Below are 19,416 nucleotides of genomic sequence, written 5' to 3' on the forward strand. Positions count from 1 at the left end.
TTTGCCAAAATCTTGAACCTGCAAACCTGGGGCTTTAAAAAAGAATATGCTCAAGATCCTTTAGAGGCTTAAGCAGAATGGGTCTGATAGCTTATGGGAGCAGGATTCACTTTTAAGAACGAATAAAGAGCCTGCACTCAGTCAGGCAGCATGCCAGCCAGACCACAGAATCAGTCTTGTAACCTGCTCATAGGACATTAAACTAAAGAGTGCACAGGCCCTACACAGTACAATAGGATCCAAGTAGAACAGCCTGAGGAGGATCACGTTAGGAGAAATTTAACAGATGCAATATTTATATTGCTTAGATTGATGTATTAACTTGGTTATTCAGACATCTATTAAGTCTTGAGGCAAAACAGAAGGGTAAAAGAAAATTCATACAATTGAAGTGATCTGTATCTGATAATCTACATTGTTTATTTCAGCAATAAGTGCCCCCAAACCTGAAGTACAACATTTAAAAATCTACAACACAAAAATAGAAAATATTCAAAATGCACAGAAACACAAGTCACCTTTAATGTGATTAAAACGTCACATGAGATTTTTTGCAGTTAAGTGGCAATTAAGGATGTGCTTTACAACACTGTAAAATAGAAATTTTCAAGTTTCCTGTACAAGCAGGATCCTCATGCTTGTGCAAGTCGTTCTAGGACTCTTCGGTAATCTGAAACAAGTTGTTGGAAGCTCTCTTCTAACTGTTCATGTTGCATGTTTAGGTCTATTTGGTTCAACTGATTCGTCAGCTCCTCTGGTCTTAGACACCTTCTCATCTTGGCAAGTTCTCTCTGCTTTTTCTAAGCAATCAAACAAATAGTAGTTTGAACACAACCAATAATCATCGATAATACGGTATTTCATTCATCTATTCGATTTCAGTAGCTGGTTCTGTAAGATGTCTCTAATCCCAAGAAAAACAGTAACAGTGTTTGATTGGGACATCGTTTGTGTTAAAGCCTCGTAGTTTCTGTATTACCAATGAACCAGTGAACTGAAAAATGCTTTCGAAGTTTTTCCTTAACCAAACAGATTAGGTCTAATGGTCCAATTCTACTACTGAATATGTATGGCATGAAAAACTAGACTGTAGAAAATAGACCAGGATATTTAGTTGTATGCTGACATTAATCACACTGTTGTCCCATTATGTGGCTGTTCAGCCAACTAATTTTCCCATAATTGACTATGAAAAATTAATTTTAAGCCTCCTGTACACAGAAAACATTTCAGGAATTGTTACAAATTATTAAAAAGTTACCAGGGATTAGCAGTAACAGCACTGAAATGCAATAAGATTACTTACAAGCATAAACATATTTGTACAGCAGGATGAGGAGTTCCCCTTGCTGTGTCACGTATGTGATATTTTTACCTTTTTCTTAAATACAGAAACATTTGGAGGTGTTTTTCCTTTCCCCAGATATATTTTTTTATACAGCTGATACCTATTTCTGAACTGCTCAGTTCCTTAGTTACTTCACATTCTTCAGTCTTCCCTTGCTTTGTAAAAGCAGAATGTCATTCAACATTTCATTAAAACAATAAATATATGCATTATATATGCCTGGCATCTTATCAATAAGTCTTTGCAAGGCCTATGGAATCAAAGAATTTGTTAAAACAAGAAAATTTTCCTAAACAATTCTATTTCTACCATCATTCTCAAAATCAAAGCCCTTCTGTACTCTATTTAACTTTACACTTATCCCTCAAAGGAGAATGTTTTCTTTCTATGATTGATGCTGAGGGTCAGGAGGAAGGAGTGGAGACCACAATAGATGTAAATGAGTAAGATCAGAAAAAGATACTCAGAACATGTGATGGGTTGCCCAAATGAAAATTAGAGGAGTATCTTCTGACCAAGCTTCTGTCAGCAGAAAAACGAAAACCTCCTTATTCTAGAATTAATTCAGTCTACTTAATTAACAGGAATATCTGTTAACATTATAAATATTAGCTGGGAAAAAAAAGGTGTCAGCTTTTAAATGCCCATCGTATCTGATATTGTAGTGTTAGGTCATCTCCAAGTTCCAGATTCCAGGTAAAGAGCAAACCTGCTCTACATGTTTCGGGCAACCAGTTGTTTCAATATCCACTTTTCAAAAATACTACCAGCATATCCAGGTACACAACATTCTGAAACATGCAATCAGTGACATTTTACCCAGGCAGTTTCAAGAGGATTCTTTGGAAGCAAATTATTAGTCTGGGCAGAAAAGTATATTTTGTTCAAGTAGTAAACCCAAAGTATTATGATGAATAAAAGCAGCACAGCAGTGGTGTTCACTTCCAAAAGGGATGACATGAAGAAGAAAGACGTGATCAAGGAGACACATCTAGCAGCACAGCCCACTAATGAGCATAAAAAGCAGAGTTCTTCAGAAACTGAGAAGCCGCGGTGAAACTGAAATTTCACAAGCTGCTCACTCTCTGAACTACCTTAGAGTGATGCCCACCAACCTAGTGGTGTCATATACATAAAAGCTCAGTATTTTTAGCAACAGCCTCCTTGCTAATGTGAAGTCTTCAAGGGGAATAGACATGTTAGTTTTTTTCATTGGGGTTTCTGCATACAGTTTTATTTCTGCTACTGTTAGCCAGGAAATAGCTGTAAGGTACAATACCACTTTTACTAAATTAAGGTAGTGGCAATTTAGAGTTATTCTACATCTGTACAGCAGTGTTCAAATTTAGCTATCATGTACTTTATATAAAAAAATAATACTAGCATTAGAGTATGCAGTAATAGTCCTAATTCTTTATTAAAATTTGCCCCCCACATTACTATATATATTAAAAGTTAGTTTAATTGGAGTTCTGAAAAGTTCTCAGCACCATGCTTAAAGTTTATTGGAAACATTTAAAACAAGTGCATGAGTAAGCTGTTTACTAGGTAGAACTACCTTAAACAAGATGTTTGTATTTCAAAACATGAAACTTAAAATGAAGGAAAGGGTGTTGGCTGCTTTAAGGATTCTTTTGAATCCTCACTGAAATAACTGAAAAATTAAAAATGCAATATTCTGAAGTAGCAATATTGCATATCTGACAATACAAAATCCATTCATTATTAATCCATTTATTGTATGCAAAGACTAAAGTAGAAACAATTGCTAGAAGCATTAGAATTGAAGCTGCATACAGAATTTTGGATTTCCCCCACAGGGCCTCAGGGCTGAGTGAATGTAACAGCCCTGTTAGCTGAAAAATCATGGCCTTATTTGTAGTGGACACTGAGTGAAATCTAGCAAATGAGACAAGATACTCATGAAAGAGTATAGAAAGTGTTTTGATTAAGGTCCTGCCACTCAGTATGACATGGTATTATCTCCACATCAGGCATGTATTTAATACAGTGCTGGGTTCTCATTTCTGCTAACAGACCCAGCCCCCCCCCCCCCCAGTCCAACATGAGTACAATCAAAGTTATGCTATTTTGGTACAACAGGGTAAGTGCTGCTTTAGGAAGGCTTGCAAGCTAATCAAGGTACTTCTCATACTTTGTGAAACTTTTCCAACAGGGTTTTGGTTTGCTTAGCAAGTACTTAATTGAAGAGTAGCTAACATGCTAGTTACAGCAACAAAACCTAGATTTATTTGTAGTCTTTTGACTGATGCCATTAGCAACTAGGATTTTTTTTTTAAATCTGTATCTCAAAAGGTCAGTTTATGCAACATAGACCAATTGTACTGAAGAAGATCCTGAGAAGCATTCTTAATAGGAACTAAGAAAATGACTTTGCACTAAGTTTAGTACTTGCTTAGACGTTACTGCTGAAATTATTTTATATTCCATCTGCATGGAGTTCTATATTGACATGGCTAGATTATTTCTAGCAAGCTGTTTTGTAAAGACCTAGCTAACAAGTAAAACAGGAATCTAAACTATGCCTAGTCTGCAGTGTAAACTTTTTACAGCATTTTCTTCTCTTAATAGAATAATAATAATAGACAAGCCAAACATTTGAAGGTATTTTTAACCTTTTCAAGAAATTGATATCTTTTCCCTGTAGGCCTACCTGGGCCTAATGCCACCTGTAGCTAGAAAACATAAGCTCAGTAGTAACTTCCTGTTGGAATTGGGCGGGAAACAGTCAGGAGCCAACCACAGAATCTTCAGCACTGCTATGTATGAATGTTCTCTGCATCTGTGTATGTGTCAGTTGAACACTGCATAACTAATAGTTGATTGGCAACATAATTGGCATCAACTACATTTATGGAAATGAAAGTAAAATCAAGTATAATTAGCCTTGAAATAAGTAGTAAATGATACTTAAGTCATATACACCTTATAAGGGCCAATCAGTCTTCTTTTAACATCCAATCGATAGCTTCTGGACTGTTCTGCATCACCCATATCTGTTGCACGCAATCGGAGAATTTCATAGACTCGTCTTGTGTGTTGCTAATGAACAGAAAGAAGGATAAAAACCATGTCTGAATAAAGAGGTCGCTCAATAGAACTCAAAAGTAGAGAAATACTGGAATACTAGAGTAGTTCCTCAGTTTATCAGAAGACAGTGAGAGGCATGTCAAACTGTCAAACCTATCCTCCTATCTGGTGGGTTAAATGAATAAACATTCTTTTTACTTCGGAAACATTTTCCTCCATGCAGCCAGTGTCTGATCTCTCAGTGTTGCACCAGCTGTAAAGGTGCTCCAAGGACCTGCTGTAAAGGAGCAGAAGAAAATCCAGAAGCCAGAGCCCAAAAATACTTCAAAAGAACTGAAGGACTGGCCCTAGGGTGTCACTAAGCAATAATTTACTAAACAGTATCTACTTTGCTAATTTGAATAATCTCCATATACCTACTGCCCTTCACCAGGCCACCTGGAAGTTCTAAATATGAGAATGAAACACCAATATGTAAAGTTTTTTTTTTCTAGGTAAAGAAATGAAAGAATTCATAAACAGAAAAACTGACATGCTTTGGGAAGCAGGATCAGCTAGTATCACATCTGGGAAGAAAAATCATGTTGCTACTATATTAACTGTTGCATCTGTATGAAAACAGAATTTAAGACCAAGTACTCTTTTGCTGAGCAACAGAAGAAAAATAAGATGATTTGTTTGCTACACTAGCACATGTTCAGATACTGTTAAAAAAAGAACTTATTTATCCTTTCAGGTTTAAGATATCAGACATAGAAGGCTGCAGATGTAGTTTCCTTACACAAGCTATATCATTTTCATAAACACATGTGAATATGGCTTTACAACCCCAAGCCACAAAGTTTTCATTAAGCCACTTCAAATACATTTTTTAATTCAGCAACTCTGCCTTTCACTACCATACTCACTAATGAGTTTAATCATTTACTGAGATTATCAGCAAATTTAGTTGTTCAGTTTAACTGTTTAGTTCTCCAAGAGTTCAGAGCTGCCTTAGTAGCTACTTAGTTGTTTGCTACTTTAGTGTTCTGCATTCCCAAAACACTTGTTATTTGTATAAATATACTTGAAAGAAATAGAAACCATGTCAAATTCTACTACATCAACAGAATTAGTAGGTAGAAAAACCCGTTTATGTAAGCTAGGTGTCTCCCTTCCAGATACATCCTAAAAATCTGTTGAAATAAGGCAGTGTGTAAATTCCAAGTTTCCACCTCTATGTTTAAATTGTTATTCTACTAGCTGGCAAAAATATGTCCAACTACAACTGTTCTGATTTAATACCTTATTTATTTTCAGTTTCTGTTGAGCTTCTATCACCATTTCTTGACTGAAACCTTGCATTAGCTTTCCCGGGGAAAAGCAAAGCAAATCTTGACAGAGCTTTACAAGAACAAAGTCTCTCAGCTTCACATAGTTTTCAGATGGATCTTCAGCTAGAAAGAATAAAAAAAAGCACGTAGTTAATAGCAGCATTATTTGTTTCCTCATCTCTGGTACGTAACTACAAAGAACTATGGAAAACAAAAGCAAATACAGGATTCATCAGTATATAAACAACTCCACTTAATCACGAGTACTGCTATCAAAGTTTTAGAAGTTTGACAATAGACTTAAAGAGACTTCAGAAAGAAGAACTTCTAATATTTTGTGTATGCAGAACTGTACAGTATTATACATATGCATTTCTAAGAGACTGACAGTATACATGTTTAATCCAATTTACCTCCTTGGGAAAAGACCATTACTCTATGTATAAACCCTTTTTCTTGTATGTCCCATCTATTCTGTATTTAACAGAGTGGTAGAACTACTAGAATACAAACTAATTATGTGGAAAAAGACTGGTGAAACTATCCTGCTGTATACTACTAAGCAAGCCGAAGACATGTATTGACCGTGAGTTATAGTCTTTGTTGGCAAGGAGGATAGGGAAAGGTACAAGGACCTAAAGGGCAAGTTTATCCAAAATTAAGAGGCTGGAAGGACCTAAGCAAAAGCTGATCACAATTTCAAGGCACTTCCATTTTGCTTAAAGTGGCAGCATAACTATCAAAACTGTTGCTTTTGAAAAACCACCAAAGCTCAGAACTAGCTTCACCGAAAATCAGTGTGGTCCCATATGCGACTTTGTTCTCGCTTATGAACTATACAGAAGAAAAATGCTTACCGTGTTGTGAATATATTTTTTTCTTCTTTACTTAATTGTTTAGACAGGCTTACTACAAATAAGTAGCAGGGTCATGTTCCCCACAACACTCATTTTATATGAACTAGCATTGTGGAATTTATTGCTAAACAGCTTATATCCCAGCTGTGTTTTCCTTTAGTTTTTGGAGGACTACTACTGCAGTAGTAGTCCTCAAACTGTTTTTGGAGGACTATTTTACTACCGTAAATAGTTGAAATTTGCAGTGTAAAGATGATCAAAAGCCAGTAAGTTACCAAGGACTGGGATAGAAGTTTTTTTTGCGTATATGCACCACTGCACAACTGCCAATTTATTTTTTGGGTTGGAGAATGCTTATGATGATTAGATCAGTTAAAATATTTTCTGCATGAGATTTGCCTAATCTTTTATGGCAAGTTTACAGCACTTATTCTGCAAAAGAGATTGAAGAAGCTGTACTAAAATTAATCGATTCCATTCATTTTCACTTGGATTAGTTAAAAGAAAGATGAGGCAGTTTCAGTACAGTAAGCACTATGAGCATACATTTCACTTTGTCAGTTAGGATGACAAGTTATAAGCAGAACAAAATATTTGCTGCAAATGTGAAACTCTTTTTTTTTTATAAGTATTATCTCTTTCAAAGTAGTTAATTAGATCTTAATTTCCCCTTTTCAGGAAAGTTAAGGCTTTACTTCACAATTTTAGATACTATATAACTAAATATCCTGGCCATATCAAGATGGTCCAGACTGATTTTCCCCTCAGAAAAAGACAATAAATAATTTGTTAAAAGCCTTAATTTCCATAACTTGAGGGCCATGTAGAATATTGCAAGCTTGCTCCTGCTTTATTCCATAAAGAAATTAAAATCCATTTTAGTGCACATTTACTGTTTGCTACAACTCTGCATTTAAGGCACTGAGCCATGAACATGTCACATGATTTATGCAGTACCATGTTAAGACTTTGTTTATCCTCAGCTATGAAAGCTATGTAAAACTTTATACTATTAAAAGGAAAAAGAAAAAAGTAAATGTATGATGCACATGATTTCCTGTTGCATAAACAAAGTCACACTGCCTTAGGTTCCTATGAACTGGATTAAAATCATGAGGTGGATTACTTTATATTAGGATTATCCTGCAGCAATGCATTATGAAAGCAAGTGTTCTACTGTATTGTAATTAGAATGGAGGAGTTACTCCAAACTAAGATTAAGTCTGAGATAGCACCTAGAACTGAATGGTCAGATCATGTGTTTGAACTGCATTTCTTCCTATATTAACTTGAAACCACAGGACAGATGTCATGTTTGTAGCCATTTTTTATGTTATATTTTTATGCACATATACCCTTTTCCTCCCTCCACCATTTCCTCAATTTTTTACTTTTAGGTATTTGTGCACACACCTCTAATACCATGGGTGCCTTTAGCCAGCAATACATGCTCCTGGAGCACAAAAAAATCTACAGATTTTTACTGTCTGTAAAATTCTGGCTTGCACACTAATATTAATATGCTATTTTAGTTTGGTCCCACCCCCATCTTGTCGGTCGCCATCCGCCTCCCCTGCCCCTAAATTTTGAGTTTTGGCTAATAGGAGCAAGTTGAACAAGGAATTTGACAAAGCTTGATCTCTTGGCAAACTCAGCTGTGTATCTCACAATAAAATGGCTAATTAGCTGGTAATCCATTCATGCTAGGGATTGAATTTTCCTGGTGTGCTGTTCTCTAAGTAAAGGATTTAAGGAGCTACATTATATACAGTTCTTCTATAAACCATGGTACTATTAATCCTGAACTGAGCTGAAGCTAAATCTTCAAAAGGCCATTTAATTCTGACAAACGAACACAAAATTTAGTTTGCAGGCTAACAACCTGTGAATGCTACAACTTGCTTATTAAACAGGTGACCTGAGTTAATAGTTTAACACAAACCTGTTATATCAAGTACTGTAGGAGAAGACATATAGTATCTATGAACTGTTTCAAGAAGCTGAGCACCATGGCCTTCTCCTTGGAATGGTGGCAAGATCAGCATCTGGCTACAGACAAAGGAATGTATTTTCAGTTCAAATGCATGCATTTGCAAATATTGTAACGTTAAGGCTTAAAATGAAATGGTATTTAATTTTAGATTAAAGTATGTATAGCAATCTTCACGTTAAAACATAATTTTTAACGGAGTCTTAAAATCGCTAAATATTCAAAACTTGTTTGAGATTCCCTCTGCTTCAAGAAGGGAACAATGAAATAAATCAGTGCATAGTCAGCTAATAATGGGGATTTTTTTAAACAAATCAACACCATTATAAACAAGTATTGGGAACTTCAGCAGTTCCCTCTTCTGAAATAAAAGGCAAGGCACGAGTTACGCCGCCAATTACCTTACACGTGGCCGGGTTTTGTCTGGGTACACATAGTAATTATAGACTGTCATGTAGCCTACGGTCGCAAAGAGCGTAGCTCCATCCTTATTATACTTCTCAAATCTGCAGATAAAACAGAAAGCCAAGCAGGTCAATTACAGTCGCGCTCCCATGCAGTGTCCATTTTCTTTTCCATTCTCCAACTGAATTTTCAGTGTCAGCAAGCTACTCTGTGAGGGCCCAATGGGTACACCTGCTATGTTCTGAATGTACAATTCACTTAATTGGTGTGCAGCAACTTGGATAAATCAGGCCTCTTTACAGCACTTCAGTGCACTTGCCTATTATAAAGATGAATAGGTGGCAAGTAAAAGAAAACACAGGCAAAGCTCATTTTACTGTTTAAGCCTACATTCAGGGCTCTAACGGACAACAGCATTTAATTCAGCTCTATTCTCAAGGTTTCCCAAAGCATAATGGAGGAAAACTCAAGCCTGATAAACAATGGTTTTTCTTTCCTGGGAAAAATATCATTATACTGCTCCAATAATTGGCCAGCCACAATTAAAACGCAGGCTTTGTGGAGGTAATAAGGTCCACTGTTGCTTTAGAACTGTACTTACACTAGAAAGTAGTTCCATCTTTCATCATCTACATCAATAAAGCTAGCAGTTTCAATAAACCACATCAAGAACGTCTGAAGCCTTTCATGATATTCTCGAAAGCCTGGACATGTCATGTCGGCCTAGGGAAAAAGCCAGGAGAAGTCAGGTGAAACCTATCACAGATGTACAAGGGCAAAAAATATGCAAAACCTAATTAAATTCCCCAATACAAAAAAGCATGTTTATAATTATTAATAAACAGGTAAAATGATAGTATTTATATATTATAGTTGAAACGTTACTGAAAGTGCATCACTGCAAAATAAACTTTGTTTGCTCAAAAGCAGAAGTTTCACTTAGTTTTCATACCTTATATATCTGATACGTTATATCTTCACCAGCTTCCTCATTATGGACAGAATACGTGTGTAGCAGCATTCCAAAGGGCTTGAAGTTGACCTCCTTTTCCAGCAGAGACACAAAGTCATCTGTGTTTGTGCAAAAACCAGGTGGAATGATTTCTCTAATTTTACTTTCAACATCATCTGCCTGGAGATCATAAAAGGAGGCAGGATCAGTGGAAGATTAAAAAAAAAGACAGCATTGATGTCACTGTTGAGCTATAAGAAATGAATATAAAAGAGCTGCTATGGCCTAATGGCAATTAAAAAAAAAAGGACGAAGAAAGTGTTCCTGTTGTTCAGTAGTGACCTTCCAGCAACCAAAGGAGCTGCACTGACAAGATCCAGAAAGGTCACCATCCAGCCACTGTAAGTATCCAAAAACTCGTGGTTACAGCTTAAGCTCGTGAACATTTTTATGTTTAAAGATTATTACATTTGTTCAAGTAAAACTTAAGAGTGTTGCTAGCTATTCTGAAAGCGCAGCATATTCAGAAGCTAAGACTTTCAGCCAGCAATACTCCAAGACTACGCTATGCAGTCTTGCAGAACCTGGCTTCCCAAACAGGCACCTTACAAGAGGTATTAGGTGGTGCAGAACTAAGTGGAGGAAAAGGGATAGAGACCAAAAATGGTAGCTCCCTAACACGAAAGTGACACTCTTGCATTCTTACATCTCCCTGCTTGAAATGCCTGCCTATAGGATTAGCTGCAAAACACAAACTCAGAAGACAACCTCCCACATTCAAATCAAAGAATGTTTTGAAAACAAAGTTTGACATAAAATAATAAAAATATAATTTAAGGATACTGTCAGCAAATCTGACCTGTAGTGTAACATACTGGTGAAGAAGAAATATTGACACCAAAATTAAATTCAGAGATTAAAATTACTCTTTTCAGATAACAAAGTGAAAGTTAGAGACTCTCAGCTGAGCAGACTTCATAATCCTTTTCAGCTCCGAAAAAGACCACTTGATTGAATACATTTACTACTTCTTTTTAACCATGAATATTTGATGAAGTTTCACAATAACGTATTACTGCTTCTCACCAGGCAATAAAACTTAATGAATTGGTCTCAACTTAACAAAACCATACTCCTCAATACAACCCCTAAAAGCCTGACATTACATTCAACAAAATGAGCTTACATTCAGTTCAAACTTTCCTCTGGACAATGAATCCAGGTTTTTACTTAATGGAGTTTGCCGTGAGTTCAGCTGTAATGTTTGTATTGTATCTATTTCCACAAGGACTGACACAAGAACACTTTGTGTTAACTTACTAAGCAGCTCTTTCACACCGTTTACATGCATGATGGGTATTAGTTCAAAACGAAGACCCTTGCTACTTAGCATTCAAAACAGGGAAATTAAGATGCTTAGAACAAAATACACTACAAAAGGCTAATACAACATGCTACTAATTCCTGTTCTTTCAACCATAGTCCCTTAAGTAGAAGCAATGCACCTGCAAATGAATAGCACTTTATCATTCAGTTACATTTTTAGTGTAGATAAAGATGGATGTAGTTCAGCACAAACAAGTTTTATTCTTAATGGCTTGGTACTACCAACATTTTTATTTATATTTGTAGAGAGTGCTATTAAGCAGTTAAAACACAGCTCTACAATTCTTGGTGTAAGAACCCAGTTAAAACATGTATAATCTTTACATGCATTTCATTCTCAAAACAAAGGAAATACATTTATTGGAACCTTTGCTATTCTACTTAAAGCAGTATTAGTTAAACGTATTTTCTTTACACTTACTGATTTAACTGCATTACAAAAAATTGACCATTTTTTTTCAGAATCAATGAATTACATAAAGAAAAGATTTGTATGGAACACATTTTAAAAATGCCCCCTTTTTTAACTGTGCAATTGCATTGTTTATATAAATCTTAAGTCTGTGCTGCTGACAAAGCTGTAGGAAATCGCAACTAAGCATCTGTAGTGACTTTCAGTTTATGTATCTGAAAAAGGCATGTAAAAAATAATCTAGAATTAAAACAAGACTCCCAAGCATCAGTTCAATAACTCAAGACTATGTGGAAGATATCGAAAAAGGGCAAATATGCAGTATGAAGTATTATACAGATAATTTAAAGTAATTTGCTCTCCTCATGTTTTAAGGAAGACAAACTTTCACCTGCTGAAAGCATGTATGATAATGCATCCATTACTGGTACCACCACAGAAAAATCTTGTTTTCCATAAAATAGAAGGAATTAAATCATGAGAACAGAGTCTTATCAGATAAAGCAGTAGATAATCCTTCTTAGTTCTACATGACCACAACATAGTTTCACCTACTGCCTCCTAGAAGTTCTCTCCCCTTGAAATGGGGCCTGACATAATTTAAGAAAAGCAGCTATATTCTTTAGCTACTTTTAGAGTTAACAAGATCTCCCTTTCTGACAGAAGAAATCCCAGAATCCTCAGTTTGTGTGGTGGCATAAGTTTAAGTGATCCCATTTTCAGTTAGTAAGTCCTGGAATACTGGAATCTAGAACTATCAACAGCATACAAATAATTTGTTTCATTAATACTTGTACTTTTTAAGTGAAATATACATTACACAGTAGGCACTTTCCAGATACTTCTGAGGTGCTCATAATCCAAGGAGTTACCAGAAAGCTCTTTACTGCCTTTCCCTTGTGTATTTCTTCAGTATCAGCAAGAGGTTCATTTCTTTTATCAGAGCAAGGCACACATATCTTACCAAATAGCATGGATGTACATGATGACACAAAATTTCTGTTCAGAAAAACAATCCAATTTTAACTACTAGTAGTTAAACTACTTCTAACTACTAGTCATTAAACTAGTTTTAACTACTACAGCAGTGTTAAACATAGGCAAAGCCACTTACAATGAAGCGTTCAAAAACGTGAATGAAGCCAGTCAAGAATTGTTGAGCTTATGGTTCATGGAAGGGTTGCCTGTAGTGTATTACGTATATAATCAGAATCATGCGAGGTGATGACAGGGAATTTGGTATAGGCTTGTAACTAAACTTGATTTGTAGTAGAACTAAAGTGGACAGTGTCTCTTTGCACATTGCATTTGACTCTGGATAATTTTAATATAGAGTTTATTCTTGTACTAACAGGCAGTTATGACACTTGTATACCACGCAGATACTGTTTCAAAGTGGCTTCATTTAAAATAATTACAGAAACATATTTGAAAGCTGAATTTCTCTAACAATTATATGTATTAATTCCAGTGGGCAGCAATGGAATGATCAGTAGTATTACTTAAAACAAGGATGCCCAATATTAAAATTACACTTTTTCATTAACTTGTGTAAAGCAAAGGTATTAGACCAGCTGCAAAGATAAATAGATTTATAGTAAAGACTGTTTCAGAGGTTAGTGAAATACTTTCCCTCACCCCATCATAAAATCCATATGAAAAGGAGGATACTTGAACAGCTGCAAATCTCAAAGCAGAAAGCATTTCAGAGGTCAATGTTATTAATATTTACACTAGAAGAATGCTGCCTCTCTTCAGATATTTGAAAGAATCAGCTCCACCCAAGGGATAAATTCTGTCCATTTTCACTAAGTGAATGCCAACTTCTGTTCAAAACATGATCATACTTTGCTGAGCCTTCCACACTAACATGGTTTAGGTCCATCTTTAGGGAGACGATATTAAGATGCATAAATGACTGGCTCTTGACATTTCAGGATCTTATCTTTTTCCTCATTTTGGAAAGATCTTGGAGGAAAAAAAATAGTAGTATTCGGAGGAATACTTCTGTCAGTGCCTAGCAGAGATGGGAGCAGCTGATTCAGCAATAGTGGAACCAAATTTAATCTGGTGGTGCATTCTCCATCCCCCCCTTCACCTTGTACCTGGGCCGCTCTAAGTTGCCTGACAAACCTTGGCCTCCAAACAAAGGGTTTGGCGGTTGAGAGCCCCTCAACTGTACCAAGCACTCTTGTGTAGCCAAGGAGGAGAAAGGCACTGAGTGTGTCAGGGACCCGATCACCTAAACAAGGTACAGAACAAGAAGAGAACTAATCAATCATCTCCAGACAATCCTGGCAGTGGTACCATTAAAACTTGAGAAATCACCTGCCTGGATTGTGGAAACTCACTGACACCTAAAGTCAATCATCTCCCAGTCCTATAAATAGTGGTCCCAAGTGAGACCAGCACATCCCTCTGAGTGGGATGCCTCTCAGAGACTGTGAACCCTCAAGTTCACAATCAACTCAGAGGCTCGACTGTGCACCCATTGAGCAATGCAACACATTCGATGTGAGTATTTGACCAAATTCAAGGGGGATATTTAATAGGTACCTTTGTACATATCTATCTCTTTTCTCTACATCTCTTCATGTGTCTCTGTCCCTACACCTATATGTGTGTGTGATTAAGGAATCTTAGTAAGTTTAAGTTGATTATGCTGCTAAGTTTTATATCATTTGATACTGTGATTTATCTCAATATCATTACTGAATTTAATTGCTGTTATTTTGTATTAGATTACTACCATCCTAAAGTCACACCAAGCACAACATATATCACTACACCAGAATCTCTGATACCCTGTCCCTTTAGTCATAAACTGTTGACCAAGTCTGGGACTAGGAGTGAATTCATCTGCACCTAGACCCCTCTCAGACAAGGAGTTTAGAAAGCAAGGGATCCACCCCATACCTTGTGACTCAACAGGACGGCACTCCTTTCCTTAGTCATAAACCATTGACCTCATTGGGACTAGGGGTGGATTTTTCAGTCCATTCTGAACCTCATGACTCAACAGGAGGGTCTCCCCTACCTTCTCTCCTCAATATACACATTAACTCAATTCAATACACAAGTAAATAATTCCAATTTAATTGTAATTTGGTTTCCCTCTGTATATCTTTTCCATGTTGAATAAGTAATAGAGTGGACCTTGCCATCGAATTCCGTTAAGTCACCTTTTTTACAAATTTATATTAAAATAATTTGCTTTCTGATATCTTCAGCGGTAATTCTTTGTAGTGGCCTAAATTATTAATTCGTGACACTTAGTATCACATAATAAAACCACTTGCTGTTGAACGGGCTTGGGTGGGTATTTGGATACAAAATCTTAAGCTGTGAGTAACTTTGCAGACCATTAAAACTAACTTCTCACTTGTAACCAGTTATGTTAAAGGCAGAGACTGCTGTCCTTTCCTAAACACCATCTATTCGCAGCACAAAGATTACCTGTCACGTATGGCACATAGTCCGCATCTTAACATGGTTATCATGAAGGAGCAGAGATCAGCATCCAAACAGTTAACTTAGAAAAGTAAATGTTAATCTACATTTAAAGTAACACCATGCTGTAATTACAGCTTATGTTTTAATCTCTGCAAATGCATTCATACCTTACAGTGGTGAAACTAATGGCAAATACAAATACAGAAAAAGACTGATAACCATTGAATCATAGAATAGTTGGAAAGGACCTTTAAAGGTCATCTAGTCCAAACCCCTGCACAGTACCTTTTTTCCTACTAAGGTTTATCTAAAGCCATATGAGCAGCCTATTTGGATGCACAGTGTTAATACCAAGGGAAGCCCAGGGTAAGCTACCACATTCTTCTAATTCAATCAGAGGTTGTAAATACTCTGTAAAGTATACAGAAGCCTTGCTCAAAAAGATCTTTTTTACCCCCATCCTCAAGCAATTGGAGGAATAATTCAGTAGAGGAAGCAGGGTGTGAAAGCAGCAAGGATTCTGAGCAATCAAAGAAGTCACAGAGTGTGCTCAGGGCAAGACAGATCTTGTTTACCTTGCTCATACCTTCAGAAAAGTAAAGTGGCTTTGTTATTTGCATAGAAAATAAACTGATTAAAAAGGTGCTATGGTGGGGATTTCTGTTGTGACATGATTTTGAAATTATATTGGTGAAAGGTTGGACTGGTTTATTTTAATGATTACTACTTTGCCAACAGGCTTTCCTTTTTCCCTTATTTCTAAAAACCTTCTAAAGATTGAAGAGCATGACCTTTCACTCCCAAGACTTGTTACTCTAGCCTCAAAAGTATTTCAGACATATCCAGGCATTTAGCCTGTTGAACTAAGTATATTTTAATACAACTTCGGAACAAGAGGGGACAAATCTTTAAAATTAATTTAACAAAGTCATTCCGGTATTTTTTTCATTTAGAATAGCCTTTCCTTGAAAATATTTAAATAAACTCCAATGAATTTGAAATTAGGAACTTAAAATACAGTTTGAAGTCATAAAGATGTTTAATTCCTAAAAAAAAAAAGAAGCTTTTCTTAGGCAGAGTAATTTGAAGTCAGTGCAAATGTATAGCCATTTCACACTACAGAGTACTACAAAGATTCATCAATAACCCTATCAATAGTCCTTTTGCAAAGGAATAAACTCCATTTTTTCTTTCTTATAACAAAGTAGAACTCAGATGATATTAAGTTTTCTTAATGCATCAGAGACCACTCTGAAAAATTGAGTTTTTCTAAGTAACTGTACAGGTACTTATACAAGTATTTAACAGTTAAAAACATTGTTAAGAAGATATTTTACTCCTATTTGTAAGTTCCATATACCTTTCTTCCGTTGGCTGAAAGACTGATTAGCTTAGTTTTTGCGGGGTTGTCTCAAAAATATTCTGAGAGCACTAGAAGGATTAAAAAAACCCCACTTTTCTACAAGCTTGGAAAACCTGTAGGCAAAGAGAAAAAAGTAAAAAAAAAGAAAAAGTAAAAAAACCCCCAAAACAAAAAACCAAAACCAAACAAAACATCCTGCAGGTAACTGTATTATTGTATTCCTTTAAGTAAGATGTAAAGCACACAATACCCAACTAGAAGTTTCTAATCTTGTTTCTGCCTTAATTGTTCTCCACATTTGCCATTTAAAGAGACACAGTCAAGTATCCTACTTCATGCAATATTTACAGAAACCTCCTCTTCCTTCTCACTGAATTGTCTTCAATATAAAAAACCACCAATGCTAGTCCTCCTCCTGGAGACAGTTAACATGAAAATACAGGCTTACTAAGTTGTGGCTTTTTGTGGAACTGGCCTTGGTATTAGCACCTCATGTTTGACACAATTTTGATGGTACTGCAGTCAAAGCAAGAACAATGGGAAAACATATAGATGAAGTTCCAAACTTTTTTCAGCTCAGCAATCAAGGGAGCTTTGTTTGCTTTTAATGTAAATCATGTTTGGGTGGGCATTTACTAAACCTAGCATCCTTGTCCATATCCCAACTAAGCCTTCTCAATCATATTTTAAGTGCGGGTCTGGTTGTGTCTTTACCTCCACGCAGTCAAACTTTTCATTAACTTTAGACGTATATTCGATGCGGAAGAGAGTTGAGAGGTTACCAGCAATATAGTACAAGAGGATCTTCAGTCCCTTGTAGCCAAAGGCAACTTCACTGAGGAAGGAGAAAAGAGCAATCAGGAACTCTATATAGCAAAACATTCACCCCACAGAGCTTTCACTTAAGCTTTGAAATCCACATTGTCTTTCCCAGTGAGGTATACTAAGCTTCCTAACAGGAAAAGGGAATCAAACTGGATGTGCTAGACAGAGATAACTCCTTACACTATTTGTTATTTTGCTCCTCTAGTGGAGGCAGTGTCTGTGCACTTACTGTGACAGCTCAAGAAAGAAGATCCGGAACAGCTAATGCTACATTTACATTTCTCAAGATCTCAAACTCATTAACACTTACTTATATTAATTGATCAATAACAGTTATTAAAACTTATTTTGCAGTGTAGTATACTACTTTGGAATACACTAATGCAATTTATACTGTGTAAAACACATAGATAACCTGTCATAGCAATAAGTGTGGTTTTGGTGGACAGTTTCTGTATACTTATCCAATCTAACTAGAACCAAGTAAACGCAAAAAAAAGAAGGTATGGAATATAAGTCTTTTTTACACTTTGAAAATATGAGTTGCCTGACATAAATACTATACTGTTGTGAAGTATAGAGAATTTCTTTCTGGGCGAAAAAGTGAACAGCAGAAAATGGTAATGTTCACAAAGAAACGGGTTCCTTTATTTGTTATTTTAACACACAGTTTATTTTTTTTTATTGCGATTTTTCTTTTATGGCAGCACATTTGTCATTTAAAATTCGAAGCGTAAGTGCCAGAACAAGAATCTGCTTATTAGTTATACTGACAGATTGGAGAGTTCTCCCATTACTAAAAGTATAATTGTCAATGACAGCTGCAGTAGATGTGTGATAGCGAGTAGCTAACATTATTACAATTAACATAGGTAGTTCATCCTACTCTGAGTACACAGAATGCTTTTTAAAGGAATTAAAAAGAAACTTAACTACTTCAAGAAGTACACAGATACATGCATGTGGATTTTCCTTAGGGTTTTGTTTTTCTGGGTGGTGTTTTTTTTTTTTAATCTATGGCCAGATTGTTGAATATCACTCTATTGAAAATATTAAATGACACTTTTAGCACTACAGACATAGTCACTAACTTCCCTAAAATGTTAATGAAAGTCAGCATTCTTAAAATTAAAAAAACACTTTTCTATAGTTTGTGTGTCTAACTGGTTACAAGTGTACATATTAGAGAAAATGAATACCTGAATTCAATACAGTTAACATTTAATGATCTAGAATAGCCACCAACATGAGTTTAAGTTAATACTTGACTTCTGTGTTTTATTCACCAAAAATCCCATGTAGTAGTAAAAAATAAATTGATATACTGTTGCTAGATACTTTTTTTTGGTACACATTACTGTGAAAGTTAAAGATTTCTTGTTTTCTAACAATTTGTAAGCAACTTTCCCCTTCCAGACCTATTAATTTGACTCTCGATATTTTAACTTACTCATCTCCAAATACTTGATGGCTATACTCTGGATTAAACGTTGTGTTGTCATCCTCCAGATCCTCAGGAAAGCGAACTGAGAAGGAGGGGTGGGGGGAAGAAAAGGAAAAAAAGACCATGACCAACTCATCAGCTTCAGTTTGTTTATCCACAGATGCCATGCCTGATGTTCATGCATTCTTCCACTACAGACAACTTCAATTATGAACGTATCTACATTAGGCTGGCACACAAATGAAATAAAGACATCTTGTGCAATTTAGATGCATGTTATTTGACCTGAGGAGATCAAATCATTAAGCAGAATAAAACTGAGAAATTGACACACATGTATACATCTCCTGAATATTACTGCCTTTAACTTCATCTTGAACACTGAGGACACTACCCAGCCAGATATTCCCATAGTAAGCCAGATCGATCATGTAACCAACATTGCCTTCTCGTTCTGCCATTCCTCTTCTACATGCAAGTGAGAGCACTTCACTGTAGGGGGTTTTCATGGTGTGATGAATGGAAAGAAATGTTTATGTGCATTTATGTTCATGTCAAAGTTTTGGAGAATCAGCATCTATTCTATACAAGTACTTGTACCAATATTACAAGTGATT

The 19,416-nt window shown here is 35.9% G+C and overlaps 1 protein-coding gene across 1 annotated transcript; it reads right to left on the bottom strand.

Annotated features, from left to right (window-relative positions):
• Positions 1-397: 397 nt before the first annotated feature.
• Positions 398-19,260, bottom strand: HAT1 (histone acetyltransferase 1). Its single transcript, XM_010296981.1, has 10 exons — positions 19,158-19,260; positions 18,806-18,881; positions 17,245-17,365; positions 9,917-10,096; positions 9,566-9,687; positions 8,961-9,065; positions 8,512-8,618; positions 5,684-5,835; positions 4,295-4,411; positions 398-800 (listed from the first exon to the last, which is right to left on the bottom strand). Exons 1-10 carry the CDS (start codon positions 19,258-19,260, stop codon positions 633-635), a joined length of 1,251 nt encoding a protein of 416 aa, XP_010295283.1. The 3' UTR covers positions 398-632.
• Between the last annotated feature and the right edge of the window lie 156 nt (positions 19,261-19,416).

This window comes from Phaethon lepturus, unplaced genomic scaffold (assembly GCF_000687285.1).
Source record: "Phaethon lepturus isolate BGI_N335 unplaced genomic scaffold, ASM68728v1 scaffold43091, whole genome shotgun sequence".
NCBI lineage: Eukaryota > Metazoa > Chordata > Aves > Phaethontiformes > Phaethontidae > Phaethon > Phaethon lepturus.